The sequence below is a fragment of the Choloepus didactylus genome, chromosome 18 (genome assembly GCF_015220235.1).
Source record: "Choloepus didactylus isolate mChoDid1 chromosome 18, mChoDid1.pri, whole genome shotgun sequence".
Taxonomy (NCBI): Eukaryota; Metazoa; Chordata; class Mammalia; order Pilosa; family Megalonychidae; genus Choloepus; species Choloepus didactylus.
The window spans coordinates 69,567,000-69,587,338 of NC_051324.1; the positions used below are offsets into that span (position 1 = coordinate 69,567,000).

Below are 20,339 nucleotides of genomic sequence, written 5' to 3' on the forward strand. Positions count from 1 at the left end.
TGCCAGCTGCGGTGTGATGATCACTGGGCCTCTCCTGACAGGCCCAGCGCCAAAGTCACGTGGTCCTGGCCCTCAGGAAGGTCACACCCTAAGCCCCCTCCACCCCCACATTTGCTAGCACGATGGGAGTGTGGCAGGGCTACCTCTTTCCCTGGTGTTCTGGCCCCTGGCACCCACGAGGTCCGGCAATACCACCTTCCTGGGAGGTTATGAGAAGGAATCGGGCCAGAGGGCTTCAGCATCCAGGGCTCCCCAACCCAGAAAGCCGCCAGTGGGCCACATGGGTGAACCCAGGCTCCTTCTGGTCCCCCAACCCCGTGACTGATGGCCAGAGGTGGCGGGCCCAGCTCGCGGGGGGGAGGAGGGGGTGTCGGGCTCGCCCAGCTGTTTGGAAAAGCAGACCCAATTGTAAAGTCAGAGGGCCGATATGGGGCGCGGGGAACCGACGCAAGCGCTCCGGACGGGCGTCCCTCGGCCGAGGAGGCTGGGCTGCGGCCCCTGCCAGGAGCGTGTGGTCTGGAGGTGCTTCTGCCTCGACTGAACCCCCAAACCCGCGCCTTCTGACTCCCCTGTGCTCCCGAGCCCCCGGAGGCACTCTTTGCCGTCCTATTTCAGGTTCCCACCACCCCGAAGCGCGATCTCCGCCCCAGACCCGATCAGCACCCGAGAAGCGCGCCGCGCACGCGCGCCGATTACCTCTGCGGAGACTCCGCCCTTCGCCCGCCTCGTCCTGCCCCTTCCGCTCTCTGGGGGCGGGACTAGGGCAGCTTCCGCCAGGAGCCGGGACCCAAGAGCAGAAACCTGGAGCCGGTGATGGGGACGCTGTTCCTTCTCCTCGCGTGTTTATCTCCTGTCCCCCAATTTCGATTTCCAAGCCCACCGGTGTCCTGAGATCCCATGCCATCCCGACATTCCAGCCCTAGCTGCAAGTTACTGCACAACCTGGACCCAGGAAGGGAACCCATTTCCTGTTCCCGCCCCTGTTGTCCCGACAGGTAGAGGGCCGGGTGAGGTTCTCGTCGGGCACCCGGGCTTCGCCTGCCACACCCTCCCCGCCCGGGCCCCGGGGCCTTCCGCCGCCGCGCCCATGGCCCAGAAGCCGAAGGTGGACCTTCACGTCGGGCGGCTGGGATACCTGCAGGCGCTGGTCACGGAATTCCAGGAGACGGAGAGCCAAGGTGAGAGCCGCGGGGTGGGGGCCGGGGGCCGGGGCAGGGATGCGGCCGCCGCCCGGGACCTGGCTCCAGTGCCTCCTTCCCGTTGCAGACGCTAAGGAGCAAGTCCTGGCCAACCTCGCCAACTTCGCCTACGACCCCGGCAACTACCAGTATCTGCGGCAGCTGCAGGTCCTGGATTTGTTCCTCGATTCGCTGTCGGAGGAGAATGAGACCCTGGTGGAATTTGCCATCGGTAAGGATAGGGCCCACCCTTCTCCTAGCGCTGCCTGGCAGGCTGGAGTGAGGTGAGTGAGTGAGGAGTGAGTGAGAATGAATCCTTGGGAAAGGAGTCTTAAGCATTCCCCCTGCTGTAAAGACAGATCTTTGTGATGTCTGTATTGCTTCCTGGATTCACACATTGTCAGAGGTCACAGGTAGTGTGAGACAGGCCTGAAACTTCACACCCAGGATCTCCCTCCTGCTTAGAGGCGAGATCACAAATGAGGGACTGGATTGAAGCTACTTTGAGATTGCTCTGTGTCTTTAATGTTTTAATATAAAGTGACATAAGGATGACTCAGACTCTAGCTTATAGCTCCTGAAGTTATTATGGTCTTAGGACCTATTGAATTATTCACTGGACAGATGTTTCTTGGGTATGTACTGAGAGCAAGGTGCTATTCTAAGTCCTTTAAGATAGAGCAATAAGAGTTGGGGGCCGCTTCCATTTTGGCCATGGGGGGAAGGCATTCTAGGCCAAGGCAGGGCATGGCCAAAGACCCGAAAGCAGAAAGGAGCCCGAGGAAGGCTCGTGTCGCCAGTGAAGCGGAGAGTGATGTAAAATGAGGTCAGAGATGTCTGCAATGCCAGAACTTACAGGGCCTTGGATGGAGGCCGTGTGGAAAGAGTTTGGAATTTATTCTGAGAGCAAACAAAAATTCTGTTTTCATTATACATCTTTAAAAAATCACATTTCTCCATTAAAAAATAATGTTCTTTAAGTGACAGGAAACTTATTTACAAAGCAAAAGGAACCTTTAGTAATAATTCCTAATATCACCCAATACCCAGTTATGCACAGCTCTTCAGTACTCTCCCAAAGCACATTTTTTTAATTGGTTTGAGTAAGCCAGCCCAAGATCCATGCGTTTCATCAGGTTGTTAAATGGTCCATTAAATATCTCTCTCTCTGTTTTTAATCAACCTTTGTAGTTTAGAACAGTTTTAGAGAAATTGTAAAGATAATACAGAGTTCCCATATACCTTAGTTTCCCCTATTATTAGCATCTTACATTACTATGGTTACATTTGTTGCAACGAACCAATAGTGATACGTTAACTAAAATCTGTACTTTATGCAAATTTCCTTGGTTTTTCCTTAAGGTCCTTTTTCTGTTCCAGGACCCCACATCACATTTAATTGTCATATCTTCTTAGGCTCCTCTCAGATTTTCCTTTCTTTGATGACCTTGACAGTTTTGAGAAGGACTGATCAGTATATTTTGTCAACTGCCCCTCAATTGGGATTTCTCTGATGTTTTTTTCATGATTAGGCTGGGGCTGTGGGTTTCTGGGAGGAAGAACACACCCTATCACTTCATATCAAGGGTACGTGCTATCAGTGTGACTTCTTGCTGTTGATGTTGACCTTGATCACCTGACTGAGTGGTGTTTGTCAGGTGTCTCCACTGTAAAGTTGCTCTTTTCTCCCCTTTCCATACTGTACTCTTTGGAAGGAAGTCACCATGTTCAGCCTACTTTTCTGGAGTGTAGTATTAGGCTCCACCTCCTTGAGGGTGGCATATCTACATAAATTATCTAAATCTTTCTAAATCCTGAACAGACCCAATTTGGATCTTCCCTTTTGTCTGGTGGCCTCCTTATGCCATCATTTAGCTTGCTCCTCTATCTGCTTTATTTCCTGTAACCTAGAAAGTAGACAGAATCAAGGAACACATTTTTTTTTGCTGGATGTTTCATAGGTGGATGTGGTTGAAGTTTTTGAAAGACCATTCAGGTCAACCCCGAGTGTGCATGGTGCCTGAGCCTAGAGTATAAATGGGGGCTGCCCCCTTCTCATCTCACCAGGAGGGGCCTCATGCACACCTGTGTGAACATCCAAACTCTGTTCACACCCCCCGCAAACAGCTGACCCCTTGGCCCTTCCATGGACTTAGGAGTGCACACAGTCACAGTGGGGTCCACCCTGGAAGTCAGGTGCAGGAAAGACACCCCTGCAGTCATGAAGATTCAGAGCCAGAGCTCTAGGAACTGGGAGGTGGGGTGGGGTGGGCTCTGTGGGTCCCTCACCCTGGGAGAAGACCAGATTGGGGCCCTCTAAAGTTGTGCCTGAGCAGGAACCCCAGTTGCCCAGATGTGAGAGCAGGACTGGGTCCCATCGCTGCCCCGCTGGAAGGTGACTGTGCTAAATATTCTGAAAGATTGGTCTTTAAGCTTCCACCAGAGTCAGTCCCTCACCCCTGGTTTGGAACTTGGCTCCACAGCTTCTACCCTCTGGGTACTGACAGTAGCTCCTGCAGAAGCAGGTGGCTACACCTCCACCTGGGAAGGATAGTGGTCCTCCAAATTGAGCTTTGAGTCTGGAGAAAACACACCTAAAGTCAAAGAGCAGTCACCCCAAGAAACGTTTTTACTAAGTAGCATCTGCTTTGCTGGGGTTTGTGCAGGATCAGGAATCCCAGGGCAGGGACACCCTGGGAGCCTGGCACGGTGCGTCTGGAGCCTCCTCTCTCAGAACGTGGTGGAGGCTCAGGCCTGGCCTGGGTCCTTGCTCTCCTGGGCAGCTCCCGGGGTAGATGTCTAAGCCCAGACCTGGAGCCCTGGCTCCCCAGGCCCAGTCCTGACTTTTTCTCTTTTCAGTTGGATTCTTGTGGGTGAGTCCTGCCCCTTCTCACCTATGCCTTGCCTACCTGGCCGACCTGTTGTAGGGATCAGGACTGTGGTGTGTCTGTCTGTCTGTCTGTATCTCTGTGAAGGCACTTTGTCTAGAGTCGTGAGCGTCACTGTCATCAGCTGTACTTTTCCCGGCTGCTTTTCCTTTTCTCCTGTTCCTTCTTCCTCCCTCCAGAGCAAGGACCCCAGTCCCAAGAGTGGCAGCTTTCTCAGCATTTGCATCCCTCCACGGGATCCTTCCAGACTAAGTTTCATTTGTACTTATTGTGCATAACTTAGGAGGAGAGGCCCTGTGGTGCTTGTGCGCGTGCGCTGTCACTGTGGCCATTTCCCTTTCTGGTAACGTCGTGGTCCAAACGGGAAACCCTGTCAGGTGCTTACTGTTGATCCACTGCTCTGAAAGACTGTGCAGTGTGCGAGCTTTGAGCCTTTATCTCTGGTGGCAGGCCTGAGATTGTGATCTCTGTGCGCCTTGAATGCTCAGCCCTCTTGGCTGGGGACAAAGGGTGGAAGGGGAGGGGAGGCCCTGGTGGTGTGAGTGGAAGTGAGTCTTGCTGCGTCGCGATCACTTCCAGCTGCGATGCTTAGTAGGCGTGGTGAGAATAGCATTTATGGAGACCCATTGCATGCTGGGCCCTGCATTTCAACCCTCGAGACAACAGCAAAAGTAGGTGCACTCACACCTGTTTCCCAATAAGGAATCTGAGCCTTAGGAGTGTTAAGTAGGTTGTTCAGACCTTTAAAACATGCTTGGCCTGGGACTTAACCCAAGGCAGTCATATTCTAGAAGCTATTCTCTTGACTCTTCCTGCCCTTCGAGGAGTTCTTTAATTCCTAGGCTGGTGGACTCTTAAAGCTAGAAAGGAAATTATTCCAGATCCCTCATTTTGTTGATGAGGAAACTGAGGCACAGCTGGTTAGCCCTCGGCAGTTAATAGCAGGCCAGGGTCGGAATGCAGGTTTCCTTCTGATTGTCCTTGCAGCCCACCAGAATTGCAAGCTCTCCTTCCTTGGGCATGACTGGTGATGCCCATGGACTGGGGCCAAATTTGTAATCCTGGTGGTTTGAATAAATGCCCACTGACCTTAGCCATTGAACCTAGGGCAATGTTTTTTGTTGTAGTTGCTGTATCTATTTTGTTGCCCAAAACTAAGAAAGACATCATCTCTTCCAGAAAGCTTTTCCTGGTGCATCATATGCAACTCTGGTTTGGTTTTTTTCGTTTTTTTTTTTTTTTTTTAACTGTATACTCCCTTAGTACCTAAACATCTGTCATAATATAGGCTTGAGTTTGGGTTTGGGAAGATTTGGCTTTGTGGGTGTAACTCATTCATCATGGGTGTGACATTATGCGCGAATGTGTGTTTTATGCGTCTCTCATCCCTAAGAAGATTGCACCCCATCTGTCTACAGCTGGTCCTAGCTGCAGGCCCCATGCAGCCCCCACTACGGGGGATGTCTAGCAAACTCACTCACTGGCAGGGAGTGCAGGGTCAGTAACTGGAAGTCATGAGTCACAGTGCATATGTGGAAGTGCCACTCACTTTGTGTGGACGGTGCGGTGTCGCTGTGGTTGAGTTCTCTTCCCTGGTTAGTGTCTAAGAGGAACTGCCACTGGGAGATGGCATTGGTCAGGCCAGACCTGCCCTTGTTTGGGATGTTAGCTGGGAAGTGGGTGAATTAAGGAACCAGATGGAAAGCCAGGATCTCAGTAAATATTCAGTGAATGAATGAAAGAATTCAGAACTCATGCCCTAAATAAAAACTTTGGTAGCCTTTGGTATTAATTTGAGACTGTTTGCCTAAAGCACTATTGGTTGACTATGAGCTGCCAATTTGCTGGTGTGCACGCATGCACCATCCTAGATACTCTTTATGGAGAGATGGGGGATCTGGAGAGAATTCTCTGCTTCCGTGAAAACTGATTGAATCCTAAAATATCAAATACTTGGCAGTTTTGTTACCAAAACAGGGTTCAAAGAGCTGGGCTCCCAGAATTCATGTTAGGTTGCTTTCATGTGTTGTATTTTCTGCAATACCTGTGGCTTGCCACCAGATGGCGGCGTTGCTCAGAGAAAGGCAAGTAAATCCTGGCAGCCTCTCTGGAAAACAGCGTTTGGTGAAATTGCAAATCGCAAGCACAGGACCCTGCAGTTAGTTTCACAGGGTTAGGGCACAAGCACATTCAGACAGTGTTCAAAAATGTCACCAGCAGCATCATCTGTAGTAGCCCCTTGGTGGAAACAATCAACAGTAGAATGGATGCTGACATTGTGGGACATTCGTAACTCTTTGGCAACAAAAATGAACAATCTACAGCTAGATGCAATGGATTAATCTTACAAACACAATGCTAAGTGAATGATGCTAGATGCAAAATAATATTTACAGTGTGATTCCATTTCTATAAAGTCCAAAGACAGGCAGAACTGAACTATAGTACTTGGTGTGTGTGTGTGTGGTTTTTTGTTTTTTTAATTAAATTTGTGAAAGGTCCTGCTCTCGTCTAAAATGAGAGGAAGGATGGTGGAGGCTGACCTAGCAAATGATTTAAACACTCTTATTAAATTATATAAAGCAGGAAGGTGTTCATATGTATTCATCCCGAGAGTAGGGAGAACACTGGATCAGGAAGGGGCCCACGGGGGCTTGTAGACTGCCAACAGTGTCTAGTTCCTGACCTCAGGGGTGGTTACACGGTGTTTGCTTTATCATTGTTAAACTACTTGGGTGTGTCAGCCCTTCTCTGGATGTGTGGGCTGCAGGGATGGGCCCTGTGCCAGTCTCTGGGATGTTCTTGGCGCCTGCCTTCCGAGAGGAGTTCATAGTCTGGTCAGGGAGATGAAATTCTGTGCTGTACAAAGGAGTAGGCCCCAAATACCAGACCAGAGGTACAAGACAACTGATACTCATTGAGTGTCTGCTCTACCAGGGCGTGCCTTGATTGCAGCTGCTCCTTTTGCAGATGAGGAAACCGAGGCTTGAGAAGTTGAGTTGCCTGCCCTGGTCACCCAGGTCCTCAGAGGCAGGGCTGGGATTCAGCTAGATCTGCCTGACCCCGTGGCTCCTGGCACACCCTGCTCTCACTGAGGGCACCCAGCTTTCTGCTTAAAGAGAACCCCCCAGCTGCCCCCTGGGGTAGGGTTCTCTTCTGCCCCTAGCTCAGAAGGTGGCTCCAGGCTGCCCTCACCTTGGCCAGAGCAGCCTTGGCCATCCCTCCGACTGGCAGGGACTGTGTGCCCCCCTGAGTTCTAGACACGAGCAGCATATGCTTTGGTTTTGTTTTAATTTTTCTTATATAACCACACACACACACACACACACACACTCACACACACCCTTTTTTATTGTGGTAAGGTATGTAACAAAGTTTGCCATTTTAACCATTTTTTAAATTGGGAAATATATATACAGAAAAGTAATACTTTTCAAAGTATGATTTAACAGGTTGTTAGAGATCAGCTTTCAAAGAATGTTATGGGTTACAGTTCCACAATCTCATTTATCCATTTTTTAAGAGTGCAATTAGTACTCTTAATATTCAGTACTCTTCAATGTTGTGCTACCATCACTCCATCCATTACCAAAACTTTTTCACCACCTGAAACAGAAACTCTACCCTTTGAGCAATAACTCCCTGTTTTAGTTTCCCAGCTGTTAAAACAAATTCCATACAGTGGAATGGCTTAGACAAAGGTTGTGGCAGTCAAGGGCCATCCTTGGTCCTTGGTTTTTCTGTCACATGGCAATGCACACGGTGGTGTCTTCTTCTTCTTTTGGGTTCATTTGACTTCCAGCTTTCTCCTGTTCCCTGTGGCTTCTCTCTCTCCATGTCCAATTTGCTTTGCTTGTAAGAGCTGTGGCCATATTGGATGAAGGTCCACCCTGGTTTAGTTTGTACCACACCTTAACTAATAACATCTTCAAGGTCCCATTTTCAAATGGGTTCATACCCACAGACCAGGGGTTGGGACCTGACCACGCCTTTTGTGGGGGACAGGATTCAACCCCAACCCTCTCCCATTCCCCCATTCACTGTCTCCTGGTAACCTCTAACACCTTTTCTGTCTCTCTGAATTTGCTTTTAAGTGGACCATGCAATATCTGTCCTCTTGTGTCTAGCTCATTTCACTTAGCATAATGTCTTCAAGGTTCATCCATGTTGTAGCATGTATCAGAATTTCATCCCTTTTAATAGCTGGATAATATTCCATTGTATGGAAAAAGCACATTTTGTTTATCCATTCATCTGCTAATGGACACTTGGGTGATTCCCCCCTTTGTTATGAATAATGCTGCTATGAACCTTGATGTATAGATATCTGTTTGAATCCTTGCTTTCAGTTCTTTGGGGTATATACCTAAGAGAGGGATTGCCAGATGATATGGTATTTCTATGCTTAACTTTTGAGGAACTGCTGAACTGTCTCCACAGTGGCTGCACCATTTCACATTCTCAACCAGCAATGTATAGAGAGCTTCAATTTCTCCACATCCCTAACAGCACTTGTCATTTTCTGGTTTTTAATTATAGCCATCCCAGTGGGTATAAAGTGATATCTCATGGTTTTGATTTTCATTTCCTTCATGGCTGTGCTGGTTTGAATGTATTATGTCCCCCAAAACGCCATTTTCTTTGATGTAATCTTGTGTGGGCAGACTTATCAGTGTTGATTAGATTGTAATTCTTTGAGTGTTTCCATGGAGATGTCCCCCACCCAACTGTGGGTGATGACTGATTGGATAATTTCCATGGAGGTGTTACCCCACCCATTCAGGGTGAGTCTAAATTAACAAACAGAAGGAACTCAGTGCAGCTGCGAGTGACAGTTTGAAGAGCAACTGAGAGTGACATTTTGAAGAGGAGCTACAGCCAAGAGGGACACTTTGAAGAATGCGCAGAAGCTGAGAGAGTAGCTGCAGATGAGCGAGTTTGAAGACAGTCTTTGAAAGCAGACTCTTACTCCGGAGAAGCTAAGAGAGGACAAATACCCCAAGAGCTACTAAGAGTGACATTTTTGAGGAACTGCAGCCTAGAGAGGAACGTCCCCGGAGAAAGCCATTTTGAAACCAGAACTTTGGAGCAGACACCAGCCACGTGCCTTCCCAGCTAACAGAGGTTTTCCGGACACCATTGGCCATCCTCCAGTGAAGGTACCCGATTGTTGATGACTTACCTTGAACATTTTATGGCCTTAAGACTGTAACTTTGTAACCATTTAAACCCCCTTTTATAAAAGCCAATCCATTTCTGGTGTTTTGCATTCCTGCAGCATTAGCAAACTAGAACACTGGCTAATGATGTTGAGCAGCTTTTCATGTGCTTATTGGCCATTTGTATATCTTTGGAGAAACATCTATTCAGGTCCTTGTCCATTTATTAATTGGGTTGTTTGTCTTTTTGTTGTTGTGTTTCAGGAGTTCTTTATATATTCTGGATATTAAACCCTTATCAGATATATGATTTGAGAATACTTTTTCCCATTCTATAGATTGTCTTTCCACTTTCTTGATATAGTGTCTTTTGATGCACAAAAGTTTTCAATTTTGATTAAGTCCGATTTATTTTTTCTTGTGTTGCTGTTTTAATTCTTTTTAAATTTTTATTAATTTTTGTGAATACATAATTGATTCACATGGTACATAATTCAAAAGGGTATACAGTGAGCAGTAACTCTCCCCCTGGAGCCCTATCTAAAGGCAACCTCTACTACCAGTTTCATGTCCATCCGTTCCGAGATATTTTCAGCATTTATATACAAATATGTATATGTGTGTGTATATGTTCCATGTTCTACACGTGTAATGGCATACTATATCTGCATTCTGCATCTTACTTAACACTGTAGCTTGGCAGGCCTTCCATTTTGGTCTGTAAGGCACTGCCTGGCTCTCTGTGAATGTTGCATGATATTCCGTAGCATGGATGCACATCATGTAGACTGCCCCTTAGGGAGGGACCCTTAGGGGGTTTTTGTTTTGCTCTGTGGGGATAACTTCATTTGGATGTCATTTCACACTTGTGGGACTGCATCTGCAGGATTAATTTCTAGAAGTGAATATATCCAGGTCAAAAGTATAAAAAGCCATGATGCTTTTTTCTTTTGATGTAGTTTGATGTTTGTTTGTTTGTTTGTTTTAATTATATGCAACATTCATTAGTTTAGGTCAAAACTATATTACAAAACTCTATTTTCAGAGAAGTCTCACTTCCATTCCTGTCCCTTCTACCCCATTCCTTCCCCCATACAGAACCTTTTTTTTTTTTTTTTTAGTTTTTGTTTTTCTTCCAGTGTTTTGCAAATGTAAACATATACACATGTGCATATATTCATCTCCCCTTCCATGCTTTCCTACACACACAGTAGCTTTCTCTATTTACTGTTCTGGTTTACTAATGCCGCTGTTTTGCAAAACACCGGAAATAGATTGGCTATTATAAAGGGGGTTTTTTGGGTTACAAAGTTACAGTCTTAAGGCCATAAGTATCCAAGGTAAGGCATCAACAATAGGGTACCTTCACTGGAGAAACGCTGGGAAGGCACGTGGCTGGTGTCTGCTTACTCCTAGGTTGCGTTTCAAAACGGCCTTCTCCCAGGACGTTTCTCTCTAGGTGTCTGGGGATATTTTCTTCGTTTCTCCCAGGCAAACTGTGGAATAGCAAAAGTCTTCTTTCAGTGGCCGTCTCCGAAATGTCTCTCTAAGCTGCAGCTAACATCAGGGGTCCACAACTCCAAGCATGTCTAAGCATCAGCGTCAGCAGCGTTTGGGCCTGTGTGGCTCTTTTAAAGTGCTCCAGTGATTAAGTCAAGACCCTCGCTGAATGGGCAGGGCCACACCTCCATGGAAATAATCTAATCCAAGGTATCACCCACAGTTGAGTGGGGCACATCTCCATGGAAACAGCCTAATCCAAAGATTCCAACCCAATCAACACTAATACCTCTGCCCCCACAAGACTGCATCAAAGAACATGGCTTTATAGAGGACATAATACATCCAAACCAGCACAACTGTGCTGCCCTTCAAGCTCAAAACTTCTGAAAGAATCTTCTTCAAGATGCTAAAGTAAAACCTAAAAACAAATATTACCAAATGAGGATTTTGACCCCGGGAGGGCCGCACCCTGGGCTGGTGTGATGTCTTGGGCTGCCTCCTTCGAGGGCTGGCCCAGCAGCCCCAGACACCAGGTCCTGGCCAAGCACTTGTCCACACGACCTCATTTAATCCCCGGGGCACTCCTTACGCCCCTGTCGCCCAGGCTGTCCCTCCTCGCACCAGTTCCCTGCTGGTCGGAGATCCGAGGCCACCAACTCGGCCCTCGAGCTCCCGCACTCGCATCCCAGGCCACATCTGGGGCTTCTCTTGCGCCTCTCCTGGGTGTTTCCTGGGTTCCTGCTTTTGCCTCTTGTTCTGTTTCTGTTGTGTTTGGTTCACCCGAGTGTGTGTTCATCAGCCCGTCAGGACTTACCTTCTTGTTTTAAATATTTTTAAAAATTGGAGTATGAGCAGCCTATAGTAAAATGTACATATTTCAAGTGTCGTTTGAGAAAATTTTTAATTCATCAAGGTATAAATACACCTACAGAGCCAGCCCCTAAACCAAGATATAGACTCTTCCCATCTCCCCAGAAATTCCCTCACACCCTCTCCCAGTCAGTATCTCCCACCAGAGTAATAATACTCTCGTCTCTCTCCCCATGGCTTAGTTTTGCCTATTCTTGAACTTCATGTGAATTGAATCATATAAGATGTACTTCTGTGTCTGGGTTCTTTCATGCAATATAATATTTTTGAGATTCATCCAAATTGTTTTGGTACCGTTAGGTCATTCCTTTGTACAGAAATGCTACAATTTGTTTATCCATTCATCTGTTGATGGAGTTTTGAGTTGTTTCTAGTTTGGAGCCTTTCTTACTAAAGCAGTTATGATCATTTTGTACAAGTCTTCATAGATATAGGCACTCATTTCACTTGGGTAGATACAAGGCACTCATTTCACTTGGGTAGATACCTAGAAGTGAAATTGTCAAGTTATAGAGTAGGTGTAGGTTTAACTTTGTTAGAAACTGACGGTATTCCATTGTAGTTGTGCCATGTAACACGCCCATGTGACAGCTCCAATGGCTCCACTTCCCCCCTGTGCCAGTTTGAATGTATTATGTCTCCCCAAACGCCATTATCTTTGATGTAATCTTGTGTGGGCAGACCTATCAGTGTTAATTAGATTGTAATTCTTTGAGTGTTTCCATGGAGATGCACCCCACCCAACTGTGGGTGATGACTCTGACTGGATAATTTTCATGGAGGTGTTGGCCTGCCCATTGGGTGAGTCTGAATTAAATTACTGGTGCACTATATAAGATCAGACAGAAGGAGCAAGCTGCTACAGCCAAGAGGGACACTTTGAAGAAAGCACAGGAGCTGCAGATAAGAGACATTTTGAAGATGGCCATTGAAAGCAGACTCTTGCTTCTGAGAAGCTAAGAGAGGACAAATACCCCAAGTGCAACTAAGAGTGACATTCTTGAGGAACTGCAGCCTAGAGAGGAACATCTTGGGAGAAAGCCATTTTGAAACCAGAACTTTGGAGCAGACATCAGCCATGTGCCTTCTCAGCTAACAGAGGTTTTCCCGACACCATTGGCCATCCTCCAGTGAAGGTACCCGATTGCTGATGTGTTCCCTTGGACACTTTATGGCCTTAAGACTGTAACTGTGTAACCAAATAAACCCCCTTTTGTAAAAGCCAATCCAACTCTGGTGTTTTGCATTCCAGCAACATTAGCAAACTAGAACACCCGCCAACACTTAGTATTGTCAGGCTTTTGTTTATTTAGTTTATTTTAGCCATTATAGTGGGCATGTTGTAACATCTTGTGTGTTTTTTTCCCCCCATGTCTCTCATAAATAATGATGAGCACATTTTCATATGTTGTCCCTTTTGGGACAAGTTTGTTCAAGTCTTTTTGCTCATTTTTTAATGGGGTTTTTCATCTTCTATTGATTTGTAGGAGTTCTTTATATATTTTGGATATAAGTCCTTTGTCAGATATATATTCTATGAATATTTTCTTCTTTTGCCTTTTTACTTTTTCAAATGTTGTCATTTGATGTATTATTTTCCTTTCCTCATGGAACTTGGCTTTAAGAAAAAGAATACCTTGATCCTGGTTACAAAAATAACATTTTCATTGAGGGAAACTTAGAAAATAAAGAAAATACAATTACCCATAACCCTATTACACAGAGATAATAGGTGTGTTGCCAGCCTGTCTCTTGTTTTTCAATGTGTGTATTCATTTACCAGCTATTTATTGAGCCACCTGCTACATGCGAGGCGGGAGATCCAGAAGGGGACAAGACAGAGCCCCCATTCTCATGGACCATGTCATCCAGCGAGGCAACAATTAATAGATATGCTAACAGGTGACTAGTATAATGTCAGTAAGTGTGAAGAAAAGAAGTGACGCTGGGGAGGGGAGGGAGTGATGGGGAGGGGCAGACTGAGGTGGTCTCGGAAGGACTCAGAAGAGCTGACATTTTAGTGGACTTATGTTAAAAATTTTTCTTATTGTGGTAAAATATATCTGACAAAAGTCATTCTGACCATTTTTAAGTGTACCATTCTGTGACATTAAGTACATTGACAATTTTGTGTAACCGTCACCTCTAAGACCTGGTTTATTTTTAATTGGAATTTTATTGTATGTGCAATTTCTGTCTTCCTCCTTAATCTTATATTACGAGCATTTTCCCATAATTAAATATTATTCTGTGAAAACATGATTTCCAAGAACGGTATAATTTCCCATCCCATTTATGCCCCATAACATTTTTAACCCTCAGCTAATGGTTGGCCATTTTAGAATGCTTCCAGTTTGTGTGTTGATCTTTTGCCACAGCCCTCCATACTTCCGGGCAGGTTCCCAGAGGTGGGCTTGTGTGGCCCCTGCGCCATCTTGGCTGCCTGGCAGCTGCAGCTCAGCCCTCCTGCCCTTGTCCCTGAGGGTCTCCTCCCTGTCCTCACTCCCATTCTCGCTCTCAGGGGCGCTGCCAGCCGGGCTGGGGGCTTAGTGTTTGCCTGCGGTGGGGGCCCCGCCAGCTGGCCGCCCTGGCCAGACTCCTGGTCCCCCAGGCACAGAGGCCTCGTCCCACCCATGACAGACGCCATCCGATGATCAAGTCCCTGCAGGGTCCCTCCCAGGCACACCTGGGTGTGCCAGTGACTCACCTGCCAGGCAACTGTCTCAGGCTCCATCTTGTCCCACTCTACAGCAGGGGTACAGCCGCTCCGATCCAAGTGTGGGGAGGAGGCTGTCTCACACTCATGGCTCAGAAGAAGCGGCATAGGTGGGCCTGGGAAGCCGGAGGCCGGCCAGGGCGCTTCCAGCCATCCCTGCTCCAGGCTGAGCTGGCATCTGCCTGCAGGAGGATTGGTTGTCCCGTGGCTTCTGTGGGGACTCTTTCCCGTGGGAGTGGCACAGGGCTCCTCCCCTCTTCTGGGACTTGGGGCCAGTAACTCAAACTCTGATAGCCTCAGCTTCTTCCACTAAAGTGGGGGTGATGACACTTGCTTCAGAGGGTTCAGTCATGTATTGAGCAAACCCTTGGTGAGAACCCACAGTTCCAGGTGGCCCCAGTTGTGCTGAGGGCGAGATTGACAGGGAAGCCCCTGAGGGGGTTCCTGAGGAGGAAGGAGCAGCTGTGCAAGGACTAGGGAAAGAATCCCAGGCAGGGAAGCAGCACGTGCAAAGGCCCGGAAACAAGAGCTTGGTATTTTGAGGACCCAAAGGAGGCCAGAATGGCTGGAATGCCATGGCAAGGACAGATTCTGTGTGGCCTCAAACTGGACAAACAGTGGGTTATGTTCTTGGGGTGGTTGGGACTCAGGGAGGACCTGGGCAGAGGTGGCACATGGCAGGTGCCCCTAACTTGCATTTCCTAACTGCCGTGCCCCCAGCCTTGCAAGTTTTGCCCCATGGAGAGGGGACCTCTTGGTGGACCCCACAGCTCCAGAAACCCCACTCAGGCCCCCCCTCCCTCCACAGCGGCATGTCCATGAGCCACAGCCTGGACCCCAGAGCTGCGCAGCCCAAGGTGGCAGCCCCCCAAGCATCTGCAGGCCTCCCATCCACTTCCTCTAGACACAATATGAAACACCTCCTCCTTTCATCAAATATTTTTGGAGCATCTCTTGTGCCAGGCGCTGCAGACATGGTGGAATAAGACAGCTGAGGCCCTGGTGTTGGAGCGCTTACCTTCTAATGGGGCCGGGCAGCTGTGAGCAAGAAAACAAATGCACAGAGATGACTTCTCGGAGTTAGAAGTGCCCAGGAAGTGGAGGGGCACAGTTAGACGGGCACTGGCATGGAAGGCCCCACTCCTGGGAGGAGCCCCAGGAAGTCCTTGTTCCCTGCAAGAGGATGTCAGCATATGAGGAGTGTGGCCAGCAGGTCCTGAAGCTGGCCGGAGGGGGGCGAGTGCCATGCATGATGCGAGGGGCGGGGGTCCGGTGGTGCAGGGCCGGCAGGAGTTTGGATTTTATCCCAAATGCAGTGGGAAGCTACAGGAGTGAATGGACAAAATCCTGTATCACAACTCAAACTGGCTGAGCCAAGTGCTGCCAGGGAGGGGGCGGCAGCACCCGGGCCCTGCAGGCTCCCGCCCCTGAAGAAAGAGGTGTCCCTGGCTGGGGGTGATGCTTGCCCGGGGAGGGGCTGTGATCCTCACCCCTGATTGGCCACCCAGGACTGGTCAGGCCCCCCATGCAAATGAGTTGAGAAGCCACAAGGCTTGATCCTTGCAGAGCAGGAACCCAGGGGTGCGGCACCGGGATGGCAGGAAGCTGAGTCAGGACGCACAGGAAGTCAGCCGTGGGCGCTGGGGTACCCAGCCCTCTTCAGAGTGACCGAGGCAAGGCAGCACCTGTCCCCAGGCCGAGAGGTCACTTGGCTGAGGGAGCAGAGCTCAGGGTGGGATGTGAGGGGGGATCCTGGCCACACTGCCTGAGCCCGGGGCTCATTCTGGCCTTTTCTGTTGTCCCCCAGAATCCTGGCAAGGGGAACGTGGAGGTTAAAATGCTGTCACTGCTGAATAAGTTATACTCACTCATAAAATGGCCATGTGTGTAGATGGACTAACATGGGAAGAGTATCCCATTTTTGCTAAATATTTATGTTTTCATATATGAACGATTGTGGGATGAAAAACAAATGTTAACTGTCCGGATGCTAGATTTATATTCTGGCTTCTTTCTCTTGTTTTAAACAGCTTTCTGAGGTATGATTGACATAATAAACTACATATTTAAAGTATACAATTCAGTAAGTTTTTACATATATGTCTCTACACATTAACCATCACCTCATCTATATATTTTAAATTTTTCTAAAATGAGGCTATATTGTAGGTTTTGTTTTGTTTTTTACTTTAAAAATGGGAAAGCATACCAGCCATTGAACTGGCTGAACCAAGAGGGAAAGGGATTTGTGCCCACTTCCAGAAGGCTTGGCTGCGGCTGTGGCGGGCAGGCCTGTCTGTCCCCTGGCTGGGGACCAGGTGGACCTTGGGTCCCTGTCCCCTGGGGACTCAGTGGGCAGAGAGGAGGTGGGTGGAGCCCAGGGATGTGGCATCGAGACTCACCCTTATTCTTCCCCCAGGTGGCCTCTGCAACCTGTGCCCAGACAGGGCCAATAGGGAGCACATCCTGCAGGCCGGGGGCGTCCCGCTCATCGTCAACTGCCTGTCCAGCCCCAACGAGGAGACGGTGCTATCTGCTGTCACCACACTCATGTCCCTGTGCACGCCAGGCCCTGGCACCCAGCCCGAGTTGACCGCCATGCCCGTGGTCCAGTGCATGCTGCGCTTCTCTCTCTCGGCCAACACAAGGCTCCGGAACCTGGCCCAGATTTTTCTGGAAGACTTCTGTTCCCCCAGCCTGGTGGCTGAAGCTCGCAGCTGGAAAGCTCACTCTGCCCTGGGTATCCCACTGCCCAAGGACTGAGGCCCCATAACAGCCCTGGTCCAAGGAGACCTCCAGGCCTTATTACCCTTAGTGCGGGAGATGGGACCAAAATCCTGCCAGGGGCACAGGATGTGAGGGGCACGGATCCCCCTGAGCTTATTCTCCAAAAGTGGTGCCTTTTCCGCCATTTTAGAGGTGTTTTTTCAGCATGACAGGCACTTTCACTGTGATGAAAAGGCATTAGGAGTGAGGAAGCCAGACTTTGAGACACAGGGCAATACCCCACAGGCAGGCTCACCCCTCGTGGAAGAACCAGCCTGGGACCTTGACCCACTGTCTGTGGAAGGGGTTCTCAGAAGCAGGGACTGAAGGCTTTAGGAGAACTGATTGCCCTTGAGGAAAATGGGAATTCTCCCTTAACAGGAGTGAGTGGAGAAATTCTGGAGAGTAACAATGAGAAGGCTCATGAGTAAAGCATCTCGGGGCCTTGGGCACTGGGAAGGTGTCCTGACCGCCCAGGGCTGTGGAGAGCCCAGTGCCCCACCTTAAGCTCCCCAGGCTGGGCATGTGGGCCTGGGGGAGAGTGCATCTCAGAGCATGAGGATGCTCAGGCAAGGCCAATGCCAGGCCCTACGTGGTGTGGGTCTGAGGTCCACGGTGTGTGCACTGGTCAATGCAGAGGATGGAAAGTTGGGGTTCAGGAGCATTGGGGGCTCCTGGCCTCCCTTTTCTATTCCCTGAAGGTGGCCCCCTAGATGGCCAAGTAAAGGCAGAAATCAGAATTTGTCCTGGAGAGGGAGAGGACTGCTAGCCAGGCAGGCGTGGAGGTGGGACAGATTCAGGGTCAGGGGACCAAGGGGAGACAGGAAGGGAAGGCCGCCTCGTCAGCACCCCTCCTCCAGCTGCCTCCTTATGTTCTCAAATAAAGGAGCCTAAAAGACCAGAGCACCAACATTTTTTATTAAAATGTTCTTGACTGATTGCCAAGGGCCTGGGTCAGAGGGAGAACAGCGGGTACCGGCTCTCCCTGCCACAGGGGGAGACCCTGCCGCGAGGCTCCGTGTCACTCTGCTCAGCTCCAGTTCTCTGCCGGCCGCCTCCCCTGCCTGCAGCTACTCGCCCCTGGCTTGCTCCTGACCGAGCCCCGGTCCGGTCCCATGGTGAGCCTCCCCGCTTGCTGTCTATGATCTCCCTCCAGTTGTCCCCCCAGGAGTGCAGCCGCCTCCTTGTGGGGGGCAGGGCCAGGTGCTGGTTGTGGCAGCAGGTGAACAAGATGTGCTCCCAGCTTGGGGTGTCCTCCTGGCCTGGGACAGGTCACAGGAGAAAGGCAGAGGGCATGTCATCTGTAATCTGGTTATTTTTACTCCCTTTCCCTAATCCCGGCAGGCTGGCTGCCTGGAGGGTGCCATGGGAAACAAGTCCAACCTTGAATGGTGTCCTTGTCATCAATGAGCAGGTCCCCCAAGATCACCGTCTTGTCTGTAGTCAAGATGATGCGCTCCACAAACTGGGGCCCCAGGTGCTTCTCTACCCAGCGGTACTGAGGAGGGGACACAGATCTGTCAGGGGAGCTCGGGGGGCCCTGAACTGAAGCAGGGGGTGAGAGGAATGTGTCCTAGGCCTGGGATCCACAGCCTTTTGGGGGGCGCCCCTGCCACCTCCCCCCTCCCCCACCCCCTGCCGTTTCTTGTGGCTTATCTTTTAAACCAGGAGAGACAGCTTAGCCCAGGGGGCCCTGGCCCCCACCTTCTCGCTGACGCAGTGGTCATACTTCCTCATGGGGCTGGTGCAGATGAAGACCTGAGTGCTGCGGAGACGGGGCCGGGGTGCCGTCAGCCCCTCGCCACCCCCGTGTCACCCCCCCTCCCCAGCCCCCTGCTCCTGTCCTTACTCCTCCATGGTGCTCATCTCCCGCAGGGCTTCCAGGGCCCCCGGGATGGGCTCCAAGTCCAGGAAGAAGCCTGGAGCTTCAAACACGCTGGCCACCTTCTCCTGGAAGAGACAGGCCCCGCGTCCCGCTTCTGCCTCCAGCAGACAGCGCCCCGTGGGGGCGCAGGGGGCTTCCATGGATTTCACTTGGGGTGGAGGTGGGGACAACCACCTCCACTCAACTTTCTTGTGAATTCTGAAGCCGGAGTTCCGTTCATTTCATGCAGGAAAGGGGTGTCTCCGTGAACGGGATAGAGGTGGTCCCACCCCAGGGGGCCCTACTACCACTGCGGGGCCGGGGCTCCCGTGGGTGACGTGGGTCGGTACTCCTCCCCCTACCGGGGGCGACCCGGGGCCCCGGATCCCCGCTCCCAGGGGCGACGCGGAGTCAGGCCTCCCCCACCGGGGGCGCTGCGGAGCCGGCCCTCCCCGCTGCCGGGCGCCCCTGCGCTGCGCCCCCCGCGCACCCCTACCGGCAGGTCGGGCCGCAGCGCGCGGTACTGCTCGCGGGCCAGGAAGCCCCGGCGCTCCTCCAGCGGCACGTACGGATCCCCGGGGAAGCGGCGGCGGAAGCCGCGCAGGAGGCCGGCCTCGAAGTCGGCCAGCACGCCGTCCATGTCCACCAGCACCCGCACCGGCCGCGCGCGCCGCGCCGCCATCGCCGGCCCGACGCGAGTGCCGGGCGGGAAGGGCGGCCGCGGGAGCCGAGGAGCCGAGCGCGCCGGAGCCCGCCGCTTCCGGAGCCGCCGGGCGGCGGGAGGGGCCGCCGGGCTAATTTGCATCCGAGCGCCCAGGGTGGCCGGCCGAGGCCTAGGAACCCTTCCCCGGGATCCGAGGGCAGGGCGCTCAGGGACGTTGGCCTTCTGAGCCTCCCCGTCCGGGTGTGGTTCGAGCGCGGCCCTTGCTCCCACGTTCCAGCAGCTGTGCCGCGCTGCCCCCCAAAGTTACCAAGGGGCAGACCTCCCGCGGGTCCCAGAGAGGGAGGGATCCTAGAAGCTCCCGGTAACGAAGAGCTGGGCGCCTTATACCTGTAGAACGTCGCAGCTTTCTTAGAATCCATCCCCTCGAGTCCTGGGGCCACCCGGGGCGGGGGGCAGGAATGGATCTGGACCCGGGCTCTCCCTGCCGGCACCCACCCAAGGCTCGGATCATGGGGGCTCCTAATAAATGTTTGGTGAAATGTGCGACTCTGCTGAAGATCACTCGTTCATGTGAGTCCAGCTCCCAAGAGACCAGTTAGAAACCAGAGTCGGCTTGACACACTGGCGCGTTTACTCCGCACCCCGCTTCTACCCGGAAGACGCTCTTTCCACGCGGCGGTGAGCCGGGCAGTGGCTTTCCTGGGGACCTGAGGCTGCTCAGCTAGAATCAG

General features: G+C 50.8%; 2 protein-coding genes across 5 annotated transcripts; one reads left to right on the plus strand and one right to left on the minus strand.

Moving 5' to 3' along the window:
• The first annotated feature begins 482 nt into the window (after positions 1–482).
• On the plus strand, positions 483–17,979 carry ARMC7 (armadillo repeat containing 7). 4 transcript variants are annotated; one of them, XM_037808815.1, is made up of 3 exons: positions 483–1,178; positions 1,267–1,462; positions 16,734–16,908. In XM_037808815.1, the coding sequence occupies exons 1-3, from the start codon at positions 1,088–1,090 to the stop codon at positions 16,768–16,770; spliced, it is 324 nt and encodes a 107-aa protein (XP_037664743.1). In that variant the 5' UTR covers positions 483–1,087; the 3' UTR covers positions 16,771–16,908. The 4 variants fall into 4 exon arrangements, with proteins under 4 accessions (XP_037664743.1, XP_037664744.1, XP_037664745.1 ...); XM_037808816.1 differs by lacking the exon at positions 16,734–16,908 and adding an exon at positions 8,484–8,590 and having other exon boundaries at positions 484–1,178; positions 1,267–1,410; XM_037808817.1 differs by lacking the exon at positions 16,734–16,908 and adding an exon at positions 13,382–13,813 and having other exon boundaries at positions 489–1,178; positions 1,267–1,410.
• NT5C (5', 3'-nucleotidase, cytosolic) lies at positions 17,977–19,764 on the minus strand. Its single transcript, XM_037808813.1, has 5 exons — positions 19,441–19,764; positions 18,930–19,030; positions 18,785–18,845; positions 18,464–18,578; positions 17,977–18,342 (listed from the first exon to the last, which is right to left on the minus strand). Exons 1-5 carry the CDS (start codon positions 19,747–19,749, stop codon positions 18,035–18,037), a joined length of 894 nt encoding a protein of 297 aa, XP_037664741.1. The 5' UTR covers positions 19,750–19,764; the 3' UTR covers positions 17,977–18,034.
• Between the last annotated feature and the right edge of the window lie 575 nt (positions 19,765–20,339).